This window comes from Mycteria americana, chromosome 4, assembly GCF_035582795.1.
Source record: "Mycteria americana isolate JAX WOST 10 ecotype Jacksonville Zoo and Gardens chromosome 4, USCA_MyAme_1.0, whole genome shotgun sequence".
In the NCBI taxonomy this organism is placed as follows: Eukaryota; Metazoa; Chordata; class Aves; order Ciconiiformes; family Ciconiidae; genus Mycteria; species Mycteria americana.
In genome coordinates, this window is record NC_134368.1 from 33,336,493 (window position 1) to 33,359,841 (window position 23,349).

The 23,349-nt window shown below is 35.9% G+C and overlaps 1 protein-coding gene across 2 annotated transcripts in view; it reads right to left on the reverse strand.

Annotated features, from left to right (window-relative positions):
* The window catches only part of SGCZ (sarcoglycan zeta), a 230,977-nt gene extending 211,993 nt beyond the window's left edge, over positions 1-18,984 (reverse strand). For both annotated transcript variants that reach the window (XM_075499215.1, XM_075499214.1), the window contains exon 1: positions 18,790-18,984. In XM_075499215.1, coding sequence (XP_075355330.1) covers positions 18,790-18,984 — 195 coding nt within the window. The remainder of the gene's footprint in view (positions 1-18,789) is intronic.
* Between the last annotated feature and the right edge of the window lie 4,365 nt (positions 18,985-23,349).

Sequence of the window (23,349 nt, forward strand, 5' to 3'; positions counted from 1 at the left end):
TAGACTTGTATTTCCTCCAGGAGAGACTTTCAGAGAAAGTTGAACCAAGTGCCTACTTCCAATGAAAGATAACAAAGTATATTCAGTATAGTTCTGTGTGAATAAAATGTCAGAACCATTTCAAGAACTCAGTTTTATGTATATTTCAGAGTACCTGTCTCTGCTAGTAAAACTTGGCATAGTCCTACACTAGGAACTTTGAAAGAATCACAGAATCACAGAATCATATAGGTTGGAAAAGACCTTTAAGATCATTGAGTCCAACCATAAACCTAACACTGTCAAAACCACCACTACACCATGTCCCTAAGCACCTCATCCAAATGTCTTTTAAATACTTCCAGGGATGGCGACTCAACCACTTCCCTGGGCAGCCTGTTCCAATGCTTGATAACCCTCTCGGTGAAGAAAAATTTCCTAATATCCAGTCTAAACCTCCCCTGGCGCAACTTGAGGCCATTTCCTCTCGTCCTATCACTTGTTACCTGGGAGAAGAGACCGACCCCCACCTCTCTACAACCTCCTTTCAGGTAGTTGAAGAGAGCGATAAGGTCTCCCCTCAGCCTCCTTTTCTCCAGGCTAAACAGTCCCAGCTCCCTCAGCCTCTCCTCATAAGACTTCTGCTCCAGACCCTTCACCAGCTTCGTTGCCCTTCTCTGGACACACTCCAGCACCTCAATGTCTCTCTTGTAGCGGGGGGCCCAAAACTGAACACAGTATTCGAGGTGCGGCCTCACCAGTGCCAAGTACAGGGGCACAATCGCTTCCCTAGTCCTGCTGGCCACGCTATTCCTGATACAAGCCAGGATGCCATTGGCTTTCTTGGCCACCTGGGCACACTGCTGGCTCATATTCAGCTGGCTGTCAACCAACACCCCCAGGTCCTTCTCTGCCAGGCAGCTTTCCAGCCACTCTTCCCCAAGCCTGTAGCGTTGCATGGGGTTGCTGTGGCCCAAGTGCAGGACCTTGCACTTGGCCTTGTTAAACCTCATACAATTGACCTCAGCCCATCCATCCAGCCTGTCCAGGTCCCTCTGCAGAGCCTGCCTACCCTCCAGCAGATCAACACTCCCACACAACTTGGTGTCATCTGCAAACTTACTGAGGGTGCACTCGATCCCTTCATCCAGATCATTGATAAAGATGTTAAACAGAACTGGCCCCAACACAGAGCCCTGGGGAACACCGCTTGTGACCGGCCGCCAACTGGAGTAAACTCCATTCACCACCACTCTTTGGGCCCGGCCGTCCAGCCAGTTCTTTACCCAGCGAAGAGTACACCCATCCAAGCCATGAGCAGCCAGTTTCTCCAGGAGAATGCTGTGGGAGACCGTGTCAAAGGCTTTACTGAAGTCTAGATAGACAACATCCACAGCCTTTCCCTCATCCACTAGGCGGGCCACCTTGTCACAGAAGGAGATCAGGTTGGTCAAGCAGGACCTGCCTTTCCTGAACCCATGCTGGCTGGGCTTGATCCCTTGGTTATTCTCTACATGCCATGTGATGGCACTCGGGATGATCTGCTCCATCAGCTTCCCCGGCACCGAGGTCAGGCTGACAGGCCTGTAGTTCCCCGGGTCCTCCTTCCGGCCCTTCTTGAAGATGGGTGTCACATTCGCTAATCTCCAGTCAGCAGGGACTTCCCCAGTTAGCCAGGACTGCTGTTAAATGATGGAAAGGGGCTTGGTGAGCTCTTCTGCCAGCTCCTTCAACACTCTCAGGTGGATCCCATCTGGCCCCATAGACTTGTGAGTGTCTAAGTGGTGCAGCAGGTCACTCACCATTTCCCCCTGGATTATGGGGGCTCCAGTCTGGTCCCTGTCCCTATCTTCTGACTCCAGGGGCTGGGTACCCAGAGAACAATTGGCCCTGCTAATAAAGACTGAGGCAAAGAAGGCATTAAGTACCGCAGCCTTTTCCTCATCCTTGGTCACTGTGTTTCCTCCCCCATCTACTAGGGGCTGGAGATTCTCCTTACCTCTCCTTTTGCTGCTAATGTATTTGAAGAAGTGTTTTTTGTTGTAAGGAGTACAGTTATTGTATGGAGTACAGTTTTTGTTGTAAGGAGTACAGTTATTGGTTTTGTCCTGCTTTTATGTAGGTTTTTTTTTTTTTCCTTTTCTACTGCTTGTTCTCTCTCAAAATTCTTTTCTTGACTCTCATTTCCTTTTTCTTTCTTTTCCAAAACTGTATACCAAAAAAGCTTGTTTCTATAGTTAAGCTGATTATTATCAGAAAAGCTTTTTTAATTACAATGTTTATTTATTTAAAGACAGTGTATGACTAAAGAGCATGACAAAATCCATGAAATAAAATCAAGAATCAAGTACTTTTTGAAAGCCACCAAGGCTGCTTGTTACCAATATTCAAGTTAAGCACTAAATCAACCTTCTTAATAAACAAAAAGCCTTATTCTACCTCACCAAAGGACATTCTCTTTTTACTCAAACAGCATGAAAGAGCAAACAAAGACATAAGATGCAGAAGAATTAAATGAACTCCCCCCAGATCAAAATATACTCCGTCATTCATTGTAATCAAGCCATCTTGCATTTATTCACTCTAATACTGAGGAATATATTAGCTGCCAAAAAACACAGGTACTTTAATTGATCCATTGGGTCATATATTTCTTCAGTTGTAAAATTCTAGTAACTTATATATTCATGTTGATTTCATTATCTAGTTTTTAAATATTCAAGTGGGTTTTCCAATAACTTCCATTTTGAAGTAATATATCATTACTATTCACAGCTAGGCAACTGCAAAGAGTGTTAAAAATCAAACTCCAACTTTCATAGTCCTTGTCCAATGATTTACTCAGAAGACTAGAATACTTCTTTGCAGTATATCATCTCTGCTAGGGCTGTCACCATTTTAATTTTAGTGGTCTAAAAAGTATGTCTTGCTTTTCATTTTGAAACATATTGCTGCCTGAGGCTATTGCATCTATTAGATAAGAATCCTTTTTTATATGAAACATAAATGGCTTTTTTTTCTTTATTTCAACTTTTTGATCTCATAATTCTTTTTCGATCTCATAATTGTTACCACGTTAGGTTAGTCCTTTCTTCTCCCTTTCATTTCTTCTTCCCTCTCCAATAAATGCCTTTCCTGCACACACTTTTACTTTCATTTTGCAGCATGTAGGAACTCAAATGTATACAACAGATTCTGAAGTTTAGCTACATGAATAGTTCCACTCACATAAAATTAGAGTAGTTAAACTATTTTATCACTTGAAGTTTCTGTCCTCATGCTCATCACTACCATATGACTACATTCGAGTAACATGTAAAGTAATATCAGTACATGTCCTTCATGCTGATAACCACATGGCAACGGGTCACATTGATTAAGACCATGGATTGGGGAAAAATAGGAAAACAGTTAATACTTATAAAAGTGGAAAAAAAAGGAAATAATATTATTATGTCATTACCTGAAGATTCAAGAAGTTTTGCTGACTCATGTATTTTAAAGAATTTGATAGACCTTAGAAGGCTGCTGCTAAACTGGCCTATAGATTTGTTTTGCTTTCCAAAGAAATGAATCTAATAAACAACAGGAGAAAGTTGGAGCACTTAATATAAAGACCTTTTTTGTAGGAAAAAAAAAAAGACTTACTGAAAATATGCAAGTCTTTTCTGCTTTCACTTTATATTAATTTTAGATTGGAAAGTGGAAAGTTTGTTTTGCCTCTCATACTGAGTGTTTTTTAGTTTCTAGTTAGTTTTCGAAAATGACCACCTCATATCTCAGTAATACTGACACCATATCTTTAACCTGCTGTATGTGATTGCATTTTTCATTTCCTTTGGTTGATAGCTGAATAAAACTGCCATTCTATAAAAAAATTAACAGAGGATTTTTTTCAAGTATTAGTAGTTTCAGAATGAACTATGGAAAATATTCTAGTATTCTGTGATGATGCTCTATTTCAAAGCAATTAATCAGCTCCAACCACATCGGCAAAGTCAATTAAAATTCTCATTATATCATGTTTCTATAGCTAAATCTTAAAGTATATTCAAATCCAAATGTATGGACAAGCTTCTGGAAATCCTGGCTTGTATGTTGACTTGATCAAGATCAGCGGTAAAGCAATAGATCGATATTAAAATGCAGCCAGCATAAGAAAGATTGTCTATGATTCACATGCATACCTGTATAAGTACGTTTCATACATACATATGAAAACACAAAGGGCATGCATGCACACACAGAAGTTATACACCAGAATGTAACAGACCCATAATGAATTCTAAAAAGATAGAGATAGTTGAACCATGCTTTTGCTTCTCTAACTTGTTGTAATAAACAGCAATTAGGAAAGAAAAAAGGTAAATCAAAGTGATCTGAGCTGCCCATATAGTGGCCTCTTCCTTGTAGATTTTACAGAGGGATGGAGAGAGAAACCTGAGAATAAGCACAGGAATTAATCTAGGCATTTGTATTTTTTTTTTTTTTTTAGTAATTTGAAGTGGGTTTAATCCATTTTAGTAAATTGAAAACAAATTATAAAAGAACATCTATAAAATTTTGCTTGTCAAATTTACACAAGTGTAACAATGTGTTGCCTAAGGTATTATCTGAAGCCAAAGGCAGAATTTGTGAATCAACTGACTGATGTTTCCTAGTCAAGACAGAACATTAGAAATTTTACAGTTTTTTCAGAAGTTATATAACCAACACAAACATAATTACATTTGTAAATGTGATGGAAAAAAACTTTTCAAAATTCTAATTAAGAAAATACCCTAAACAGATTCATATAGTGTTATTCCAATGACTTGCATTCTTCTTTTTACCGTCTCTTCAGAATTTATCTTCATCTGTTTGTAAAATTATATGAAGGTAGACATTGCTTGGAAACAATTTAGTGAACTAAGTCACACTTTTATGGCAGAGAGAATTAATTTAGGGATCCAAATCCAGTATTTAGTTTGACAAGATATCCCAGTTTAGTTTTTTTCTGTTGTGCTACAACACTGCTACTCAGCATACCACTTAATTTTCTTTCCTATTTATGGGCGAAATTAAAGATCCTAAACAATTTCTAATTTCATGTGGAAGCATAGATTGGGACTAAAACATAGTTCTTTTGCCAAAATGTGGTCCTTAAATTCTTAATTTTACTGTATACTGTGATGTACTGTAACACACAATACAAAACGTTGGTTTGTCAATATAATGTATAAACTGAGAACCACGTCCTCGGCACCGCTTTCATAAAAACATAAGAATGGCCATTCTAGGTGAGACAAAAAGTCAGCCTAGTCCAATATCTTATTTCTGACAGCAGCAAACAGAAGACACCCAAACATAACAATAGGATATTCAAATAAAGGCATTTTTTGGTACATCTCTTGCCCTTCAGCAATTTTGATAGCCTTTGGTACATTTTTCTTCTATGTATTTGCCCAATAAATTCTTAAACTTCTATACATTTTTAGCATCCACATCATGTGGTGAAGTGCTCCACAGATTGACTTACAGATGATGCTGCCAGAGTAACATTTTTCTTTTCCCCAATTTTTCACAACTTCTCCCTAACCAAGTGACTAACGACCATAGCAAGTTCCTTGTGTGGGCTGAATGGCTGTCTCTTCTCTGTAGCTGATGTTCAACCTGCTTCTCCGCTTTATGGACACCTTCTCCTAACTGCCTTATTTCCCTGGACCCCCCCTGGAATTAGTACCTATAATTGTTGTATTGTCACTAAATGCAAAGGAAGATGGAAGATTTGTGTCACTCATGTACACCTTTAATGTACAGTAACTGACCTTCACTATCCTGCCCAGGCACAGAAATGATGAGTTTGTACACTTTACTACTCCACCTCCACGAGAACCAATACTTTCAGCATAAGGCTTTGAGGCTTCAGAGCCTGCGCAAGTCATCACATACTGCTTTTTGTCACCCTTTATAACATAGTATTTGTTTATCCTACATCTGTTATTTTCCAGAGTCCACCCAGCATACCTGTGCATATTACACACAAAAAATACTGTGAGGATCCTAATGCTCAAAAAGGAAATATTTCACATATAACAACTCCAGAAGGGTGTTTTTACAAGAGCAACAGGTAAAAAGCTGTGTAGGATGTTTTTAAAAACAACATACACATCATCAAGATTGACTTACAATGACTTCTGAAAACCAAGCTATTAACTGCTAACCTGAAACTTGACTCTCTTAGATTGTGTGTATAAGAAAAATATCAAGTGTTATAGCATACAAAAATACCCCAGAAGTGTGAAAGTTTCTAGAAGAACTTCTAATCACTTTCAACAGAGTACACTGCAGGTAGTCAGAGGTTTTAATGCCCAGTAAGCTACAAAGCTATCAAATAATAATTTTGGAAATTTTCTCTGTAATACAGATAGATTACTTGAGGTAAAATTATTACTTAGGTATGTATTTTTTGTTTCAATAAATGATTTGTACATCGTGAGCTTATTAAATGTTGAGCAATACTCTAATAAACAATTTCAGTTAACTAGGACAGAGTATTGAGAAATATTTATATGACTGGATTACTCCGATGGACTCCTTAGATCTTCTGTCAATGAATACTAGCAGCCTGCCAGAATATTTCAGCTGAGTTTATACCTTTGAGAATCTGTGATTATACTGTATCCTATGGTATAATCTATACTTATTTTCATTTTCACTGAAGCAACAGTTTAAGAATGTTTTAAATTCTTAAAACAGCTTCCCCTTTACAAGCTTATTCAATCAAAAATTCTTATCAGGTGTTTGTTGTACTCTTGGTTTACATAAGTGACTCAGGTTTCACTTGAACCTTAGGGTATCTGAAGTCATTTTATTCACACACACCATGAATCTGAAATCCATAAATATTTCCCTTCAGACTACAAAAATTATTTTTTAATTTATACAGTAATAAAAACCTTTATCTGCCATTGAATTTTATTTTCTTGAAAGTAAATGCTTTGTTAACCTTCAGTGAGCTACAGATTACAGCTTCATTAAATCTTAAAACAGGAGTATAACAGTCCTTCGACAGTTAGGCCAAAGCTCAGACAACAATTAGTAACAGGATATTTATTTTTCCACAGTTCATATTAAGAACTAGAGATCAGAACACTCCTGTTAAAAATCAGGAGTGACTTGAGAGTTTATAGAAAGCATATTCCCCAAAACTTTCGCAGACTCTGTGTTGCCATACTTGTCCGGTTTTGCTGTCCAACAGATCCTGCTTTGGTACCACAAAAGAGTATGATCCTTTTATAACCATGATAAAGGGATTTCCCCAGTAGCATGCTGTAGATAGTGTTTCTTTAGAGAAAAGGGAGACTTTTCACTATAAAGGGCTGTGGCAATGGTTTAAGTTGAGGGCAATTATAGAAAGAGGTGGCAATGGTTTAAGTTGAGGGCAATTATAGAAAGAGCTAAACTTTATTTACCTAATTTATAATAGTTTACCTACTTCATCTGTTTGACTTAGATACCAAATTTGCTTGCTTACATCATTAATGAAAAAAAAACAGAAACAAAACAAAAAAACCCTAACAAAAACAACCAAACCAAACAAAAAACCTGACCAGAGATTACTTGATTACTTGGACATGGATAGTTCTCCCATTCAGGTCTTTCCTACAAGGGTCTTCCCTGATGGGCCCAATAAAAAAAAATAAAATGAAGAGACTATCATAACTTATTTCTTAAGAAGGAAAACAGATTATCACCTACAAAAATATCTAATTGTATTATTTTTAAGAGACTCTACAGAATCATTCTGTTTCCTCTTATTAGGATTTTTCAGTATAGCCAGGAAAAAAGAAAGGATACTGTGGGGTTTTATTTTCTGTATGTTTCCACAGTATTATTATCTTTATATCCAAATGCAGTACGAAAGGCTCAGAATGCAAGCTTGATCTCTGCCCCAGTCTTTTCTTTTAGGCTTTAATTCTTTCCATCTCCAGCCCCCATTGATCACTTTAACAGAACTATTTTACAAAATGGCAGAAATGGAAACAGTTAATTTTATATGTTATGGAGTAGCAATATAGTCTTCATAACTGAAATAATGACAATACCCACTAAAATGTATTTTTACGTAAGTAATCTTTCCAAAACACATAACAGTAATATGATCTCTGAGCCCAGTGATTGAAATGGAAAATAGCAAAGCAAGGGTTATCTATCTTTCAGGTTCTTTCCATGAAAACTTTAGAAGTGCCATAAAGATGTGATTGCTAACTCGCACTAGATTCTAGCTTGAGTAATTCTATACCATATTTTCATTTTAAAATCTTATGCCTCTTACTTTTATTAATAAATTTGTTTCTCTTTAAGCATTCTAATGTATCCATATTAAAAATTACACTCAAGATAATGATAATAATCAATGAAATAATTCTAAAGCTAGTTGTTAAGTCATAAAGTGATTTAAACTATTTTGCAAATCATTTATGAAATTTAAAACAGACAGCAAGATAATGTAGAACTAAGCATAAAAATCAACGCTTTCCCTTTATAATTAGCATTTTAATTATGGAAGAGCAAAAACCAACATGAAACCATCAGGAAATTAGAATGTAGACAGTTTACATCCCTCTTGAGAAAAAATAAGTTTTGGACGTGTATATACACATAAGCTTATATCAATCAGCCCTGAGAACAAATCCACAGGCAAATTTCTTTTTACTATTAACTGTTCACATCACCCATTTTTCTTTTAAATTAACTACTGTAAAAATGAACAAGTTCTTTAATAGTTATTATCATCATTTGGTAAATAAATTAAAATGTTAGAGTATGCGCCTTAACATATAACATGACAAAAATTATTTCAAACAAAAGTGTCTTTTGGATTGCATGTTCATCCAATAGAGCTAACATAGATTTTTATCTCCTCTACTACTTCTATGTAGCATGCCCAGACCCAGAGAGATGGCTTAAATGAGTTCTATAATCCTGAAGACAATGAAGGAAAAGAGAAAGGGCTCCACCTCTATAACAAATATCATAAAAGCATGATTTGAAGATGACCAAATATATTTTTTTTTAATTTCTCTCGACCTATACAACTACCATCTACCTCTCTATCTATACATCTGACTCTACCTCTACATCTACCTTTATCTACCTTCAGTACTAAAATATCATCTCTACTGAGCAGAGGAGAGCAGGATAGTAATTTTGATTTTCATTCTAGGAAAAGAACTCCTTTTCCTTTTTTGACTTGTGTCATCACAATATACAAAAATAAAACGACTGATTAAAAGTCCAAATAGTCAATCGAAATTCATATATATTAATTCATATTGTATTTTTATTATTTATTTCAATTAGGTTTTGTTGAAGAAGACAGAAATCTGTTACCCTCTTGCACATCCTTGCTTTTATAAACCTGAGCTTTGAAGACAATATGAAAAGTAAACACAGTAACTAGAAATTTTTGCTTGGGAAACCATTTCTTGGTATTGCTCTATGGTGTAGACAAATTTCAATGGCATCAAAGGAAAGGAAGATCTATAATTAAAAACAATTCTGTGCACGATAAAAATGTGCATTTCATTATTAGAGATGTTAAAACACATATCTGGTTTTTTTTTTTTTTGTTTTTTGTAAGATGCAATAAATAGACTTGAAACTCTCAAGATCTTACAGGAGGCCCTGCACAATTTGTTTTACTTAACTGAATGGCACAGTAAAAAAATTTGCACTGAGTCTCTGACTGGTTGATGCTCAACTGAATACGTTATTGGCATGATGGACACTGATGTGACAGAAAGGCTATGCACCATGTTGCCTGCAATAATGAATCATCAGACAAGCTCCGTTGGACCAGGCTTTTCCAGAAAAGGCAGCCAAATTTATATTACAGCCAAGAGCTTTAGGATTGTGTAATAACATTGACTTCTACTTTGTGGTGGTTCCACTATTTCTACATTGCCTCTGGCAATATAATTTATATTCTGCTTTTATTGTATTTCTTTATTTTTATTCCTTGATTGTATCTATCAGTATAGTAAAATATGACTGTCAGACATAAACAAGATATCCTATCAGTGTTGCATCTTTCAGGTAAAGGTCTCAAAATTTTTTCTCCTCATCCCCTGCAGACCACACAAATATCTTATTCACATTTTTGATTTTAAAAAAGTTCTTGCTGCTGTATTATTCCTGCTTAAAACATTTGGTTTCATCATTTAATCCTGCCTGGGATTCCAACCACACATCTAATATCCTGACTTATAAGAAAGAAGAGGAAATACTCTGCAACGTAAGATACGTATCACTACATATTCTATCTTATCTTCCTATTTCTTTTTTATTATAATTTCTAGATATACTAGGTCTAATTTAGGCTAGATTGACATGAGTACATTCTGCTCCTGTACACAGACTTGTATTGATTTCAAGATGGAAGATTTGTACAAACAAAAGCAGGATTCCAAGCACAGACTGTACTTTTTTATTGTACTCTATACCCAAATAAATAATCCCAATAATAGAAGGGAAAGAAGAAACCATGACACATTTCATTATTCATACAGATTTTTGGTGACTTTAAGTAACTAAAGTTTGTTCAAGTGGTTTGATATCTTTCTAATTACTGATAAATGCCATTACAAAACATTACTGCTTGGCCTGAACTATAAAATTAACTTGGTCTGCTTTAGTTGCCCTATTTGAGACAAACATGCTGATGCATTAGCCTTCTTTTCTTTTCATGTAATGATTTTCTGTTGATTATTTTCTTGAACCCTAATATACAAAATTAAGTTTTTTTATCTCCCCCCCCCCCCCCCCCAAAAAAAAATGATTGCACATCAACAACTCTCTCCAAACATCTGCTATTCAGGCTATGCAACTGGACAAATCTAAGTGTCAGAACTGGCTTATTGGATAAGCCTTTAAGAATTCAAAATTATCTTTGTATAACATTCTCTTGAAAATCTCACTTTCCACAAACACTAATGTCATGCTAGAATACACATGGAAAGGGAAGACAGCTAAAAGCTAACAATGGAAATTAAGTTAATTCAATTTTCATGAAAGCAAATATTTGAAAAAATTTTCTGAGATACTTGTTCCAGCCTATTTACACAGTGAATGATTAAGAATAAGCTGTCTAGTAAACATTGTTCACTCAGCTAAAACACATTATTAGTATTTAATAGAAGGTGAACATCCACAAACTGAAAATAAATATATATATTCATTGTCATCTAACCTATCACACGAATTGAAGTTATTGTTGCCCTCTTCTATACTTTCTATAGCCGCACTCAGCATTCTTTTTGAATGTTAAAACTCTTACAAGGGGTTGCATGAGTCTAGTTTTAAGCACATCAGAATCACTGCAGTGAATGGTGGAAGAAGATGTAGCCATCCATACTTTTTTGGAAACATGGGGCAAGCTACCTGTGGCATGCTGGACTGCTGACATGGGATAAAGGTACAAGTTATGAATCTGTGTCCCTTAAGCTGATTCTAAATCAGTCCTGACACTTCATGAAACAAATCTGAAGCAATGAGACAAATGAGCAAGCAGTGACCTTGTACAGGCAAATACCTCTTTATGTTCTCAATGCATCTCTCTAAAGTAAACACTGTTTATAGGCAGTTTTCCCTAAGCATTCAAGTTCTGAACACTACAGTACAATTTTCCAAAGCCACTGCAAGGTCAGGGTGAAATTGCTTAAACTATCGTATAAATAGATTTTTTTTTCTACAGTGAATTAAATCACATTTTTACAAGGTTAAGTAGGGTGCAAAGTATTTATTCCCTTTTTCTGTTGGGAGCTTTACTAGCATTCTGCCATTAAATCTGCATGACCAAACAAACATAAAAATGAGAAATGGATTTTATTCCATTTTTTCTTCATCAGAGATAATTTGTAACAATAAACACCAAAATGTACAGATATATATCTCAGGAATAAAATAAAATATTTAAAATCTGCATTCAGCCACCCAGAATCAATAACGTAACCTGCACATCAAATCAAGGCAATTCATATTTGCTAAGAAGTGCTATTAAATAGCACTGTTTTAAACAATACCTTCCTCCTTTTTACATGAAGATGCCTTTGCATAAGATGCCTAGTACTAAGCAAATAGCTAACCAAATATGTGTAACAGTGGCTTGACTGTTCATGCAAACTGTTGCCATGCATATATGTAACAAATAGGAGATTGCAAACTTGATTTCAGATTAGTTGCCTTTCCACTGTGACATGACAGATTTTAACTTCTTCCCTTTCATTGGGGAAAAAAAAAAAGGGAGAAAACAGATTTACAGAAATTAATTAGGACTGTGCAGATTAATTACTATACAGTCAAGTAAACCTACACCATACTTGCACTGACAGATTGATTTCCCCTCTGCCCTCATAAGTGCTAGGAAAGGAGGTACACAGTACAGGATGTACATATACAAAATGAGATAAAAACTGTTTTAGAAGAATGGTATTAGAAATATTTAAAATTAGTTCTTCATTGTATTCAGGACAGCAACTATGTGACGCACTCAACAGAGAGTAAGAATAAATCAGTTCATTCTTACCCACTGCACTCCAAATGAAAGAGGACACAAGTTTTACAAAACACCCTCCAGATCCATAAAGTTGTGCTTTTACATGGATGTTAACAAATGGGATAAAAAAGTACAAGTAAAATTAACCTGTAGCAAGATTCTTGTGCCGACATGCTATGAGCAAGTGTTTGAATCATGCATGGAGCTGACAGGTTCATTCAAGAAGCTTAAGTTTCTGTTTTCCAGTGCAACATAAAAAGGAGATGAGAACATAGCCAATTATATAAATAAGATTCTGTGCGTGTGTGTGTATGCATGTGTATGTGCACACAGGTATGGCTTTCTAATACTCATTTTAGCTGGTTGATAATTTTCTAAACATTTTCTCAAAGGAATTATAGATCTGAGCAGAAAATATTCTTGAGGAATACACAGCTATTTCATAGGAATTTTCAATAAAATTTGTTATAAACATGATATCTAATGTTTGAGACGAAAAGATAGTAAGATAGAGGTCATGTATCTATTAAAAAGGAACATCAGAAATCAGAAGGACTAATAGCCTATGAGTAGGACACTTACCTGGGACCTGATTTATGTTGGAGACTGCATGAATTTGAACCTTGGTCTCCAATATCTTGATTAAGTCTCTTAATCATTAATAATTAGTGATATTGCCTGCTCTGGACTGGATCTTTCTCACTACCAAAAACAAACAAAAAGGAAACAAAAGCTTTTTGCATTTGTCCCAAAATGGGACATCAGGTTCTTGAAAACTAAAATATTGATGGATGTAGAGAAATAGTTTTCTATCTAGTTAAGAGAAAACAAGTTTTGAAAATGACATCATTTACAGTTTAAAATAAATTATTGACAATAAATGATTGTCATTGAAATAAATGAAATCTGCAGATGTGACAGAACATAGTTATTAAACATCCAGCAACTGCTACTATTAAATCATAATAATATTTATTCAAAACCTAATAACAAACTGCTGCCTTTGTAAAATGAAAGAAGTCGTCTGTTTGCCAAACAACCAAATAATTTTTGAGTAGAGATAAGTACAGCTATTACCCAACAAATACCTACTGGTATTTGTTTAGTGACAAAAATGTAAAGTAAATCTCTTTTACAGAGTAAGTAATCAGATTGACAGACTGTCAATATACTTTATTTGTTAACAGCTATATGAAGAATAAATTATATAAAATTATAGTTCTATTGAGGTTAGAATAACTTAAAAACAATATAAAAATGTTATCAGAGAATAATGTTGAAGTGATTAAATCTTTAAAGAAAAAGTAAGCTAATTACCTGTGCTATGGACCATACAAATACATGACGACAAGAATGCAGGCACAGTAAAAAGTATTTCTTTCCTTGCTATCCTTTAAAATTCATATATATTACATAAGTGAAATAGCCAGGATGTTATAAATACACAACATATCCATACTTTACCCTGTAGTTTTGTCACCAAGTTGTGACTTGAGCGTCCCATCCTTCTTGAAACACCTACTATATTAATTGTACAGACACAAAAAAGTAGCTAACAGCTTTGAGCTTCATTAGACACATATAACCTAGACTAAGTGAAAGGCAATTACATCCTGAGGGAAAGTGAAAGACAGACATTTCCATGGGTAAGCCTGTGGACCCTGGCAAGATTAGTAAAAGGAAAGGAAATTATAAATGTTCCATAAAACTCAAATCTGCTAAGTCTATTATTTTGATATTGACAAAAGCTACAGATTTTCGTTCCTGGCTTGATTTTTCCAAGATGTTTTGCATGTCTTCTTTGAAGATCAAGCTGAAGAGACATAAGGAAATTTGAGTTCATTCTTGAAGACAGCAGTTGTTTACTTTTCAGGAAAGCATTTAATACAGTAGATGAAGTCTGAAGTTCAAGCATGGGATTCAGAGATTTTGATGGTTCCATTAGGGGACAATATATCGTACAGGCTGTCAAATTATTTTATCCTTACCACTCAGGACAGAGTAGATCCACTCAATGCACGTAAGACAACAAAGAGTTTTATTCCAATGATGAGTTTAGCCTGGGGATTATTTCAAGGCTAAGTTATTGGCAGAGCATTTTGTTCAAGGTCAGATCTTCCTCTAATATAGCCTGCTCCTGAATGATTACTTTCCACGTAAAGCCAGGATAGTATGGTGTGTTAGAGCTACATGCATCTATCAGTGGAAATGTTTAGAGACTTCTTTGTCCTAAAGTTCTTACGTGCTTTCACATGTATCTTTCTAAACAGATGATTGAACAGGGAGGTAACAGATCTCGACTAGATGTAACACCAAGCTACCAGTGGGGGAATATCTTTCAAAAAATGATTACTACATCTCTGATTCCTCCATCTAATATTCCCTGCTACACAGATACTAAATACCTTTGGTTTTGCTCATCTGATACATATTATATCAGGGCAAGTATTTGTAACTTGTATTTACCTTTCAAGTTTCTTTCTTACATTGTACACTGGAAGAAAAAATTGTATACCTGAAAGTTTCTCTACCTTTCCGAGCTATACTATTTAATGTGATAAAAGGAGGCTTGCACAACTTGCCTGTACTATGTTTTTTCACAATTGCAAATAAACTATATTTCCTTTTTAATTATTTCTTTCATGAGCTATTCAACATCCATCCTTAAGGACAATTCACTTCAGTTGCCTGTCTTACTATGAGAGGAATGGCCTTACAGGAGACCCTATTTCTCCCCTCTGTGTATAAAAAGAGCATGGGATAACTAGCTCAGATTCAGAATGCGACTTTTACGTGCAAGGTCAGTATATTCAGAAAACTTTTCCAACTGGAGAATCTATAAATTGAACTCAGAAAGGCTTTTATTGTGCCAATTGGCCAGTGGCTGCAGCTGTACAGTTAAAAATAGAAAGTCAACAGCTAATACAAATTAACATTGTTGCAATTGTCAGCCAGCAATGACAAAATCATGCCCTGGCTCTTCACCACCCCTGGAAGTGGTGCAATTACTATTGTTTTTATAAAAAGCTCAACATTGGCTTATGCTAAAACAGCACATAATTTAAGATAATGTCAAAATGTCAAAGCAGTTCAATTTCAACAATTATTTTATCATGGCTAGATTCCTCTTTTGTGCAAATACTCTTTAAACCAGTTTAGCAAAAGTATTTTCCTTTTCAAAAGGTTTCTAACTGCACTTCTGATTTCCTATCACTGCCCAGATATACAAATACATTTTCTTAGTTTATTTCTATCTATACATATATACGTGCACATGGAAGAAATATATGTATATTTCAAAGCTATTGCATTCTTTAAATACATGAAGTTTAGGTTCATAAACTAAATCATTTTACTCTCATATGTCTGTCACTAAGAGTGTGACTCCTTCAGCCTTGATACAAATTGAGCAAATTGAGCACCCACTGGTGCTCAAATGTGCATGTGTGGACATAAGCGTGAAGATTTTACTGAACTTTTTATACAACAATCTTCTAGCAATCAATTTTTGAACCCATACAGAGACCCTAATGTGAATACTAACTAGTCCAAGTAGAATACTACTATTCCATGAATCTGCAGAAGAATACTGGTATTCTTCAGTGTATAATTAACAAAATGGCTTCGAACATGATCCAAAGTAACGGTGCTTATAGAAGCAGAAGCAAATACTGACAGACTTTTTTCATTCTTTCAGCTTTAAGTTATACGATATGCCTACAGCTATTACATGTAACTTTATACTATTAAATAACCTATTGCCATGTCATTTAATTACTATATTTTTTAACAGTCGCCTTGTAAAAAAAATGTGTGCACTTTAAGATACACAATTTCACGTCATAAACCACAGTTTTATGCCTATGGAGTCTATTTTCTGCAACAGTTTAACCACAGATCATTCCATAAATTTATATAAAAGTTGGAAGACAAAAACAAATCAGTCACGAAGCAGTACATTTCATTAAACAAAAGCATGAAATATTTTGCCATTAAAAGAATAATGGTTAATAATTTTATGTCAAATGGGATATACTACATACAAATTTGAGTAAGAATGATCTGGTGGTGGTATGATCATTAAATAAAATGCTTCTGTTATTCTTTTTAAGTACAAAATCCTTTGGAAACAGTAATTATTGCAGATTGTTCATAACAAACTGCTAAGTAGGAATTGTCATTTCTGAGGTAGTTGGGGGGTATATGATATTACAAAATGAACAGTGTTCCCAAGCATATGCAATATTTTTGGGGGGTTTTCATATGAAAGAGGAGTGATATGTTCCACTTTTGTTTTCCAAATTGCCTACTGGTATATATGACTATGGTAAATGTGAATATACAAAATTAATTTTAATTCTGTAACAGGAGGGTTAAAGATTAACTCACACTAGTCAGTGGCATATCATTTATCTGTATTTATAGCAAATTCAGGATTATTAAAGATGCACATAAGCTTTGTGATTTCTGCATTTTAATAATGAAATAACGAGTTTATAAATCAGGGGCATAACATTTCAAACACTATTTTTATGAAATTATTAAGCCAGTGTTTGCATAATTATTTCAGATACACACATCTCTCAAGCTACTGAAGCAAGGTCTTCAATCCACTAACTAGTAAACAGAACTGCTGAAACAATCTGGTTCTTTTGTGCACTAGGTTCCTGCACTGATTTAGTGATTCACTATAAACCTTTAACTTTCTAACAAAGCTTTGACATGCGGGAAAGAAAAATATTTCAAAATATCTTTTTTGGTTTTGTTTTAAAAAGATTGTATGTTCAAAGTGTAAGAGTTTTAAACTGGATAGTGCTATAGTAGCTTGTACTGTGGAAAGTCAAACATTGCCTAGATATGGAAGCAGTAGTTTCAAATATTTTATTGGAATGCAGTCTTCTGCACAGAGAAAAATTCTGTGCTTTTCAAAACATCTTCTTAACCTATTTAAGTTTCCATGCTTAATTCTCTCCTGGAATAAGAGCAGACCATTTTACTGAAGTCAACAGGTAAGCCTAAACATGCTTCTAATACAAATAGCAAAAGCATATGTGGATGTCTTGTTTTGCAAGCACATTCTGCTAAAAAAAACCAAAATAAAAAAAAAAACTAACAAAAACCAACCAAACAAAAAGCAAAAAACCCCCCCAAACTTCTAACAAACTCTTTAGTACATGAGTATTGAAGTCACACAGTTGTCAAAATATGATTCCAACATATTCATCCACTAGTGGCAAGTCAGAAGTAGCAATGTATTTGCACAATACGTCTCACCAGGCAATGATCTCAGATAACCCTATGCATTAATAGAGCATTAGCAGATACAGAACAATTTTAGACATAAGTTTAATGCTGGTTTTGTTGGCTGTTTTTCATTTCCAATAAACTAATGGAGAATAGAAATGTGCTATGACCCCAGGAATTAGAAATGTATTACTAGCTACATCAAAATATGGCTTATGAAGGTCAAAATCCAGAGAAAGAGATTTCACTGATCCTAGCAGAAGCACTGCTATTTTAAACTGTGGAGTGTTCTGTCTTTTCTTTTGATATACAAAAAGACACTACTTCACTGCCAACTAGTGAGCACTTCTACCACCTTTATCCAAACAAAGCTTTGGGAACAGCTGGGCAGATAACACAGTTTCCACTGAACACAGATGTTCTTTCAGGTGTACATCTGAAATACAGACTTGGTAACACTTTGCTGCTATTAAAGATTCCAGATGGAGGCTGCCTCATAAAAGCCTGTGGCTTTTATACCCACCTACCCCCTCTTATCAACATCAAAACAGCTACTCTAAGTCCTAGGTGAAACACAGTCCAAATGGTCAGTAAACTCTAAAAAAATACTAAGAACAACATAAACTAAAAAAGCCGCCCTAAGTTGACCTAACTAACCCAGTTTCCTCCTAAGAGAGATACTGTACAGAACAGACATAGTAAACTCCTACTGATTGCTATCAGTGGTGATAAGCAACTAAGAGTTGCTTGGGGCAGTCACCATGGCACTTTTGGTTGGGCAAACAAAAAATCTAAGATCCAGATATATTTTCAGCAGATATGATTAACCAAAATATCTGAATAGATAGGGCACAGGTCCACTCACTGCAGAATACACACAAAAGATATAAATATCTGAAGTAACATTCAAAGAAGGATTTTTAATCCAAAATTACAAGATTTGTATATAACATGGTAAAGAAAAGATAACTAAAACTACTGGATATTACTTCAAGAAACAGGGTACATAAAGTTACTGTGATACTTACCACTGTGAAATTCATAACCTTCAAAATCCATATTGTCATTGCTAAGTTAACAATCATGGTAACCAACAGCAGAAGGACAAAGAAGTATAAGCACCTCTTTCGCCATCCATAAATCCCTACTGGGTAAAAGTGAGGATGTTCAGTCCTTGGAAGGCTGTTCTGTTGTGTTGCTAATATATACTGCTCTCGTGTCATCTGGAAAAGAAAGATGTAAGTATAAGTAAGCAAATGAGAGGTCTGTTTTTCATAGATTTTGTTACATGAAGATCATCTGAGAACGTATAGAAAATCAGTTTCTATGGGCACAGAAGGGATGCATTCATTCAGCGTAAACCACATCAATGTTATTTTTTCTAGGCATTTAGTAAGAATTTGGTGGTTTTCATTAACTTAAAGTAAACCTTTGGTTTGATATTTCAAATTGGATTTGCATTTCAAACTTATCAGCAAGAAACTGTAAAATATATTAACGTAATCCATGTATGTATCTTACATTCTATTTCTGAAGACTGTTTTATTGTCCTTTTCGAGGCCATTCAGGAAAATTTGGTTTTGGAGAAAAAGTCATGTAACTTTTTTTGTACTGGTTTTGGCTGAGATAAAGGTAATTTTCTTCATAGTAGCTTGCAGCCAAAACCAGTACACTCTTTCATACAAATAGAAGAAAAATCTATTCTTTCTAGAAATGCATTTGTCATAAATGAAGTTATCACTCTTTTACTATACTTACTAAATTAAATTAATAATTTCTACCATTATACATACACTCATATTTTACACAAAAGTATGCCATTGTGTATACCATATTTTACACAAAAAGAAACATGAAAGACCTTCAAAACTTTAATTTTGCCCTTTAGGAGATATGGATACTACCATTATCTCTTGTTTTCCTGAACCAGTTTAAGTTCTTCTAGCATACAAGCAAGCAGTAATTGTTTGCAAACTGCTTAAAGAAGTTATTATTAATTTTTCTTTAGAGCAAAAATGTTTACGGCATTTAATAAGAAACCATTTAACATTTTTTACATCTTAAACATTCTTTTACAGATATTTATATTCATATTCAGCTCTCACATTGCCTTTAGACTGGAAGGTATTAACTTTTCTCCATGACTTAAAAATGAAATTAAAGCAATCTCGTTCTGTTTATGTAAAAGTTCTTCCTGAAACATGCCCATTAAAAAGATTGGTTTAATAGGCTTTGTGCTCAGGAGGAGGAAAAAACCCCAAAACACAAACCAAAGAAATATCCAAAACAAACAAACAAACAAAACCCCAACAAACTTGTAAACCAGATAGAATGGTCAGTTTTATGCTTAAAAACTGCCTTTCTTTTCACTAAAATAAAGTAAAAAATGCACTAAAATGGGTCAGTTGATTCAAACAGAAATAAGAAAACCAGATTAAATCCATTTGAAGGATCAAATAAATGTTGATTTCATAATATTTTTAAAATGTAAAGCTCAAAAATGTTTATGTCAACATCTGTATTGCTAGATATTTATCCAAATCAAAACTCTTGCAGTTTTACCCTGCACTTGTTAGTGAATTAGATATTAATGGCATAAATTAGCTTACTGTGAATAATTACAGACACAAGTTATAGAATACACATCCATATTACAACAATACATATATCACTGAAATAAGTCAAAACAGAAATAATGAATTTATAAAGCTGGTTTTAAATAAGCTAGTAAATAGGCATTTTGCCATTTTTATTCTTTTCAGTCAGAATTGCTTATTTTTGCCTGTAATTTCAATTAAATGTAACATTTAGCAGTTAATTTACATAGAAACCTTTACAAACAGAACTTCCCTCAACAGTGTTTCTCAGTCCTCCCAGAGCAAAGTGTCACCAGGCTTCAAGACCTTGATCACCCCCTTATCATATCCTGGCGGTATTCATCCTAGCTCTGCCTGAATTCCTTATGACTTCAGAAACTGAATGCATGAAAGGGTTAATCATCTTCCTCTTTATAATGAGTTTCTACACATTTATTTAGCCAGCCATTGTAACAAAAATGCAATACATTATTACACTTTGAGGTTTAAAGTAATTAGTATTTTTTACACCATTTTCATTGTCTTGTGACTTTAATTTATATATTACTTATGAAACAATTGCAACCATTAAAAATAGTTGAAAAGTCAACTTCCAGATTGTGAGAATGCCAGAAGTAACACTGCCCTTAAAACTATGAACACGGGCCCACAAAATATGCCCTTTGCAACACAACCATTAAATACAATGACATTTTATTCCCCCACCACAGTCAGGCATCAGTCAGTTCCCTCAGTGTATGCTGTTCAACTGAGTGAGGCTTGGAGATGCAAGTTGTCCCCCTGCAGCCCATGGAAGTCCACGGTGGAGCAGATAACCACCCTGCAGCCCATGGAGGATGCCACGCTGGAGCAGGTGGATGTGCAAGAGTCTATGACCCCGTGGAGAACCTGTGCTGGAGCAGGCTCCTGGCAGGACCTGTGACCCCATGGAGAGGAGCCCATGCTGGAGCAGGTTTGCTGGCAGGACGTGTGGCCCCGCAGGAGACCCACGCTGGAGCAGGCTGTTCCTGAAGGACTGCACCCCGTGGAAAGGACCCACCCTGGAGGAGTTTGTGAAGAACTGCAGCCAGTGGGAAGGACTCATGTTGCAGAAGTTCGTGGAGGACTGTCTCCTTTGGGAGGGACCCCACACTGGAGCAGGGGAAGAGTGTGAGGAGTCCTCCCCGGAGGAGGAAGGAGTGGCAAAGACAACGTGTGATGAACTGACCACAACCCCCATTCCCTGTCCCCCTGCACTGCCCAGGGGAGGAGGTAGAAAAATCAGGACTGAAGTTGAGCCCAGGAAGAAGGGAGGGGTGGGGAGAAAGTGATTTTAGATTTGTTCTTATTTCTCATTATCCTACTCTCATTATCCTACCCCTGGGTCCCTCAGGGATCGATATTGGGCTCAACACTGTTTAGTATCTTCATAAGTGATCTGGATGATGGGATCAAGTATACCCTGATGAAGTTTGCCAATGATACCAAACTGAGTGGGGAAGTGGACACTTCAGAAGGGAGACCCACCTTGCAGGAAGACCTGGACAGGCTGGAAAAGTGGGCTAACTAGAACCTTATGAAGTTCAACAAGGACAAGTGTAAAGTCTGGCACCTGGGAAAACATAATCCAGGAGTACAGCACAGGCTGGGATCTACCCAGCTGGGGAGCAGCTCTGTGGAAAGGGACCTGGGGGTCCTGGTGGACAGCAAGCTCAATATGAGTGAACAGTGTGCTGCTGCGGCAAAGAAAGCCAACAGGATGCTGGGTTGCATCAACAAGGGCACCACCAGCAGAGATAAAGAAGTCATTATCCCACTCCACTCAGCATTTGTCAGGCCACACCTGGAATACTGTGTTCAGTTTTGGTCCCCACTATACAAAAAAGATGTGGACAGGCTGGAGAGGGTCCAGAGATGGGCCACAAAGACAATCAAAGGACTGGGAAGCCTGCCATATGAAGAAAGGCTGAGAGAGAACTGGGTTTGTTCAGCCTTGAGAAAAGAAGGCTTAGGGGAGACCTTATCACCATGTTCCAGCATTTAAAGGGTGGCTACAAAGAAGATGAAGACTCCCTTTTTACAAGGAGTCACATGGAAAAGACGAGGGGTAATGCATACAAGGTACTCGGGGGACATTCCAATTGGACACAAGAGGACAATTTTTCACAATGAGAACAATCAGCCATTGGAATAATCTCCCCAGGGAAGTGGTGGATTCCCCAATATTGGACACTTTTAAGATATGGCTGAACACGGTGCTGGGCCATCTTGTGTGGACCATGCTTTTGCCAAGAAAGGTTGGACCAGATGATCCTTGAGGTCCCTTCCAACCTGGTATTCTGTGATTCTATATGATATTCTCTTATTAATTGGCAATAAGTTAAATTTAATTCCCCAAGATGAGTCTGTTTTGCCTGTGACAGTAAGTGCTGAGTAATCTCCCTGTCCTTATCTTGACCCATGAGCCTTTTGTCATATTTTCTCTCACCTGTCCAGCTGAGGAGGAGGAGTGACAGAGCAGCTTGGTGGGCATCTGGTGGCTAGCCAAGGTCAACCCACCACAATCATCTACAAGCAATTTTTTTCTTAAATCGTTGAATATTTTTCCAATCAAAAACCAAAATAAACATTTTAATTCTGAAACTGTTCAATATAAAACCACACACCATCAGCTGCCTTCAGACCTCGGGCCAGTTGGTCAGACCCAATTCATGAAACATCCATTCTTTCCAAATATGTACAAGGATCAAGGCCTCAGTTTTCTAAGAACTGCACTTATATAAAAAATAAAGAGGCCCAAAGAATTTGCCATTTGCTATGAATATAAAAATATTATTGTGATTTTGGCTTTATTTTTTAGGGTTATTAATCTGGCCAGTTACAGTTATTAGCAGTACTCTTACTACTGATTTGTATACTCATGTAAAAAATCATCAGCTGATATTTAAACTATTGAAAACCAAAACAAATCCCAGTTGGCCTGGTAATTAGTACCTGGAGATGTTAAAAGTA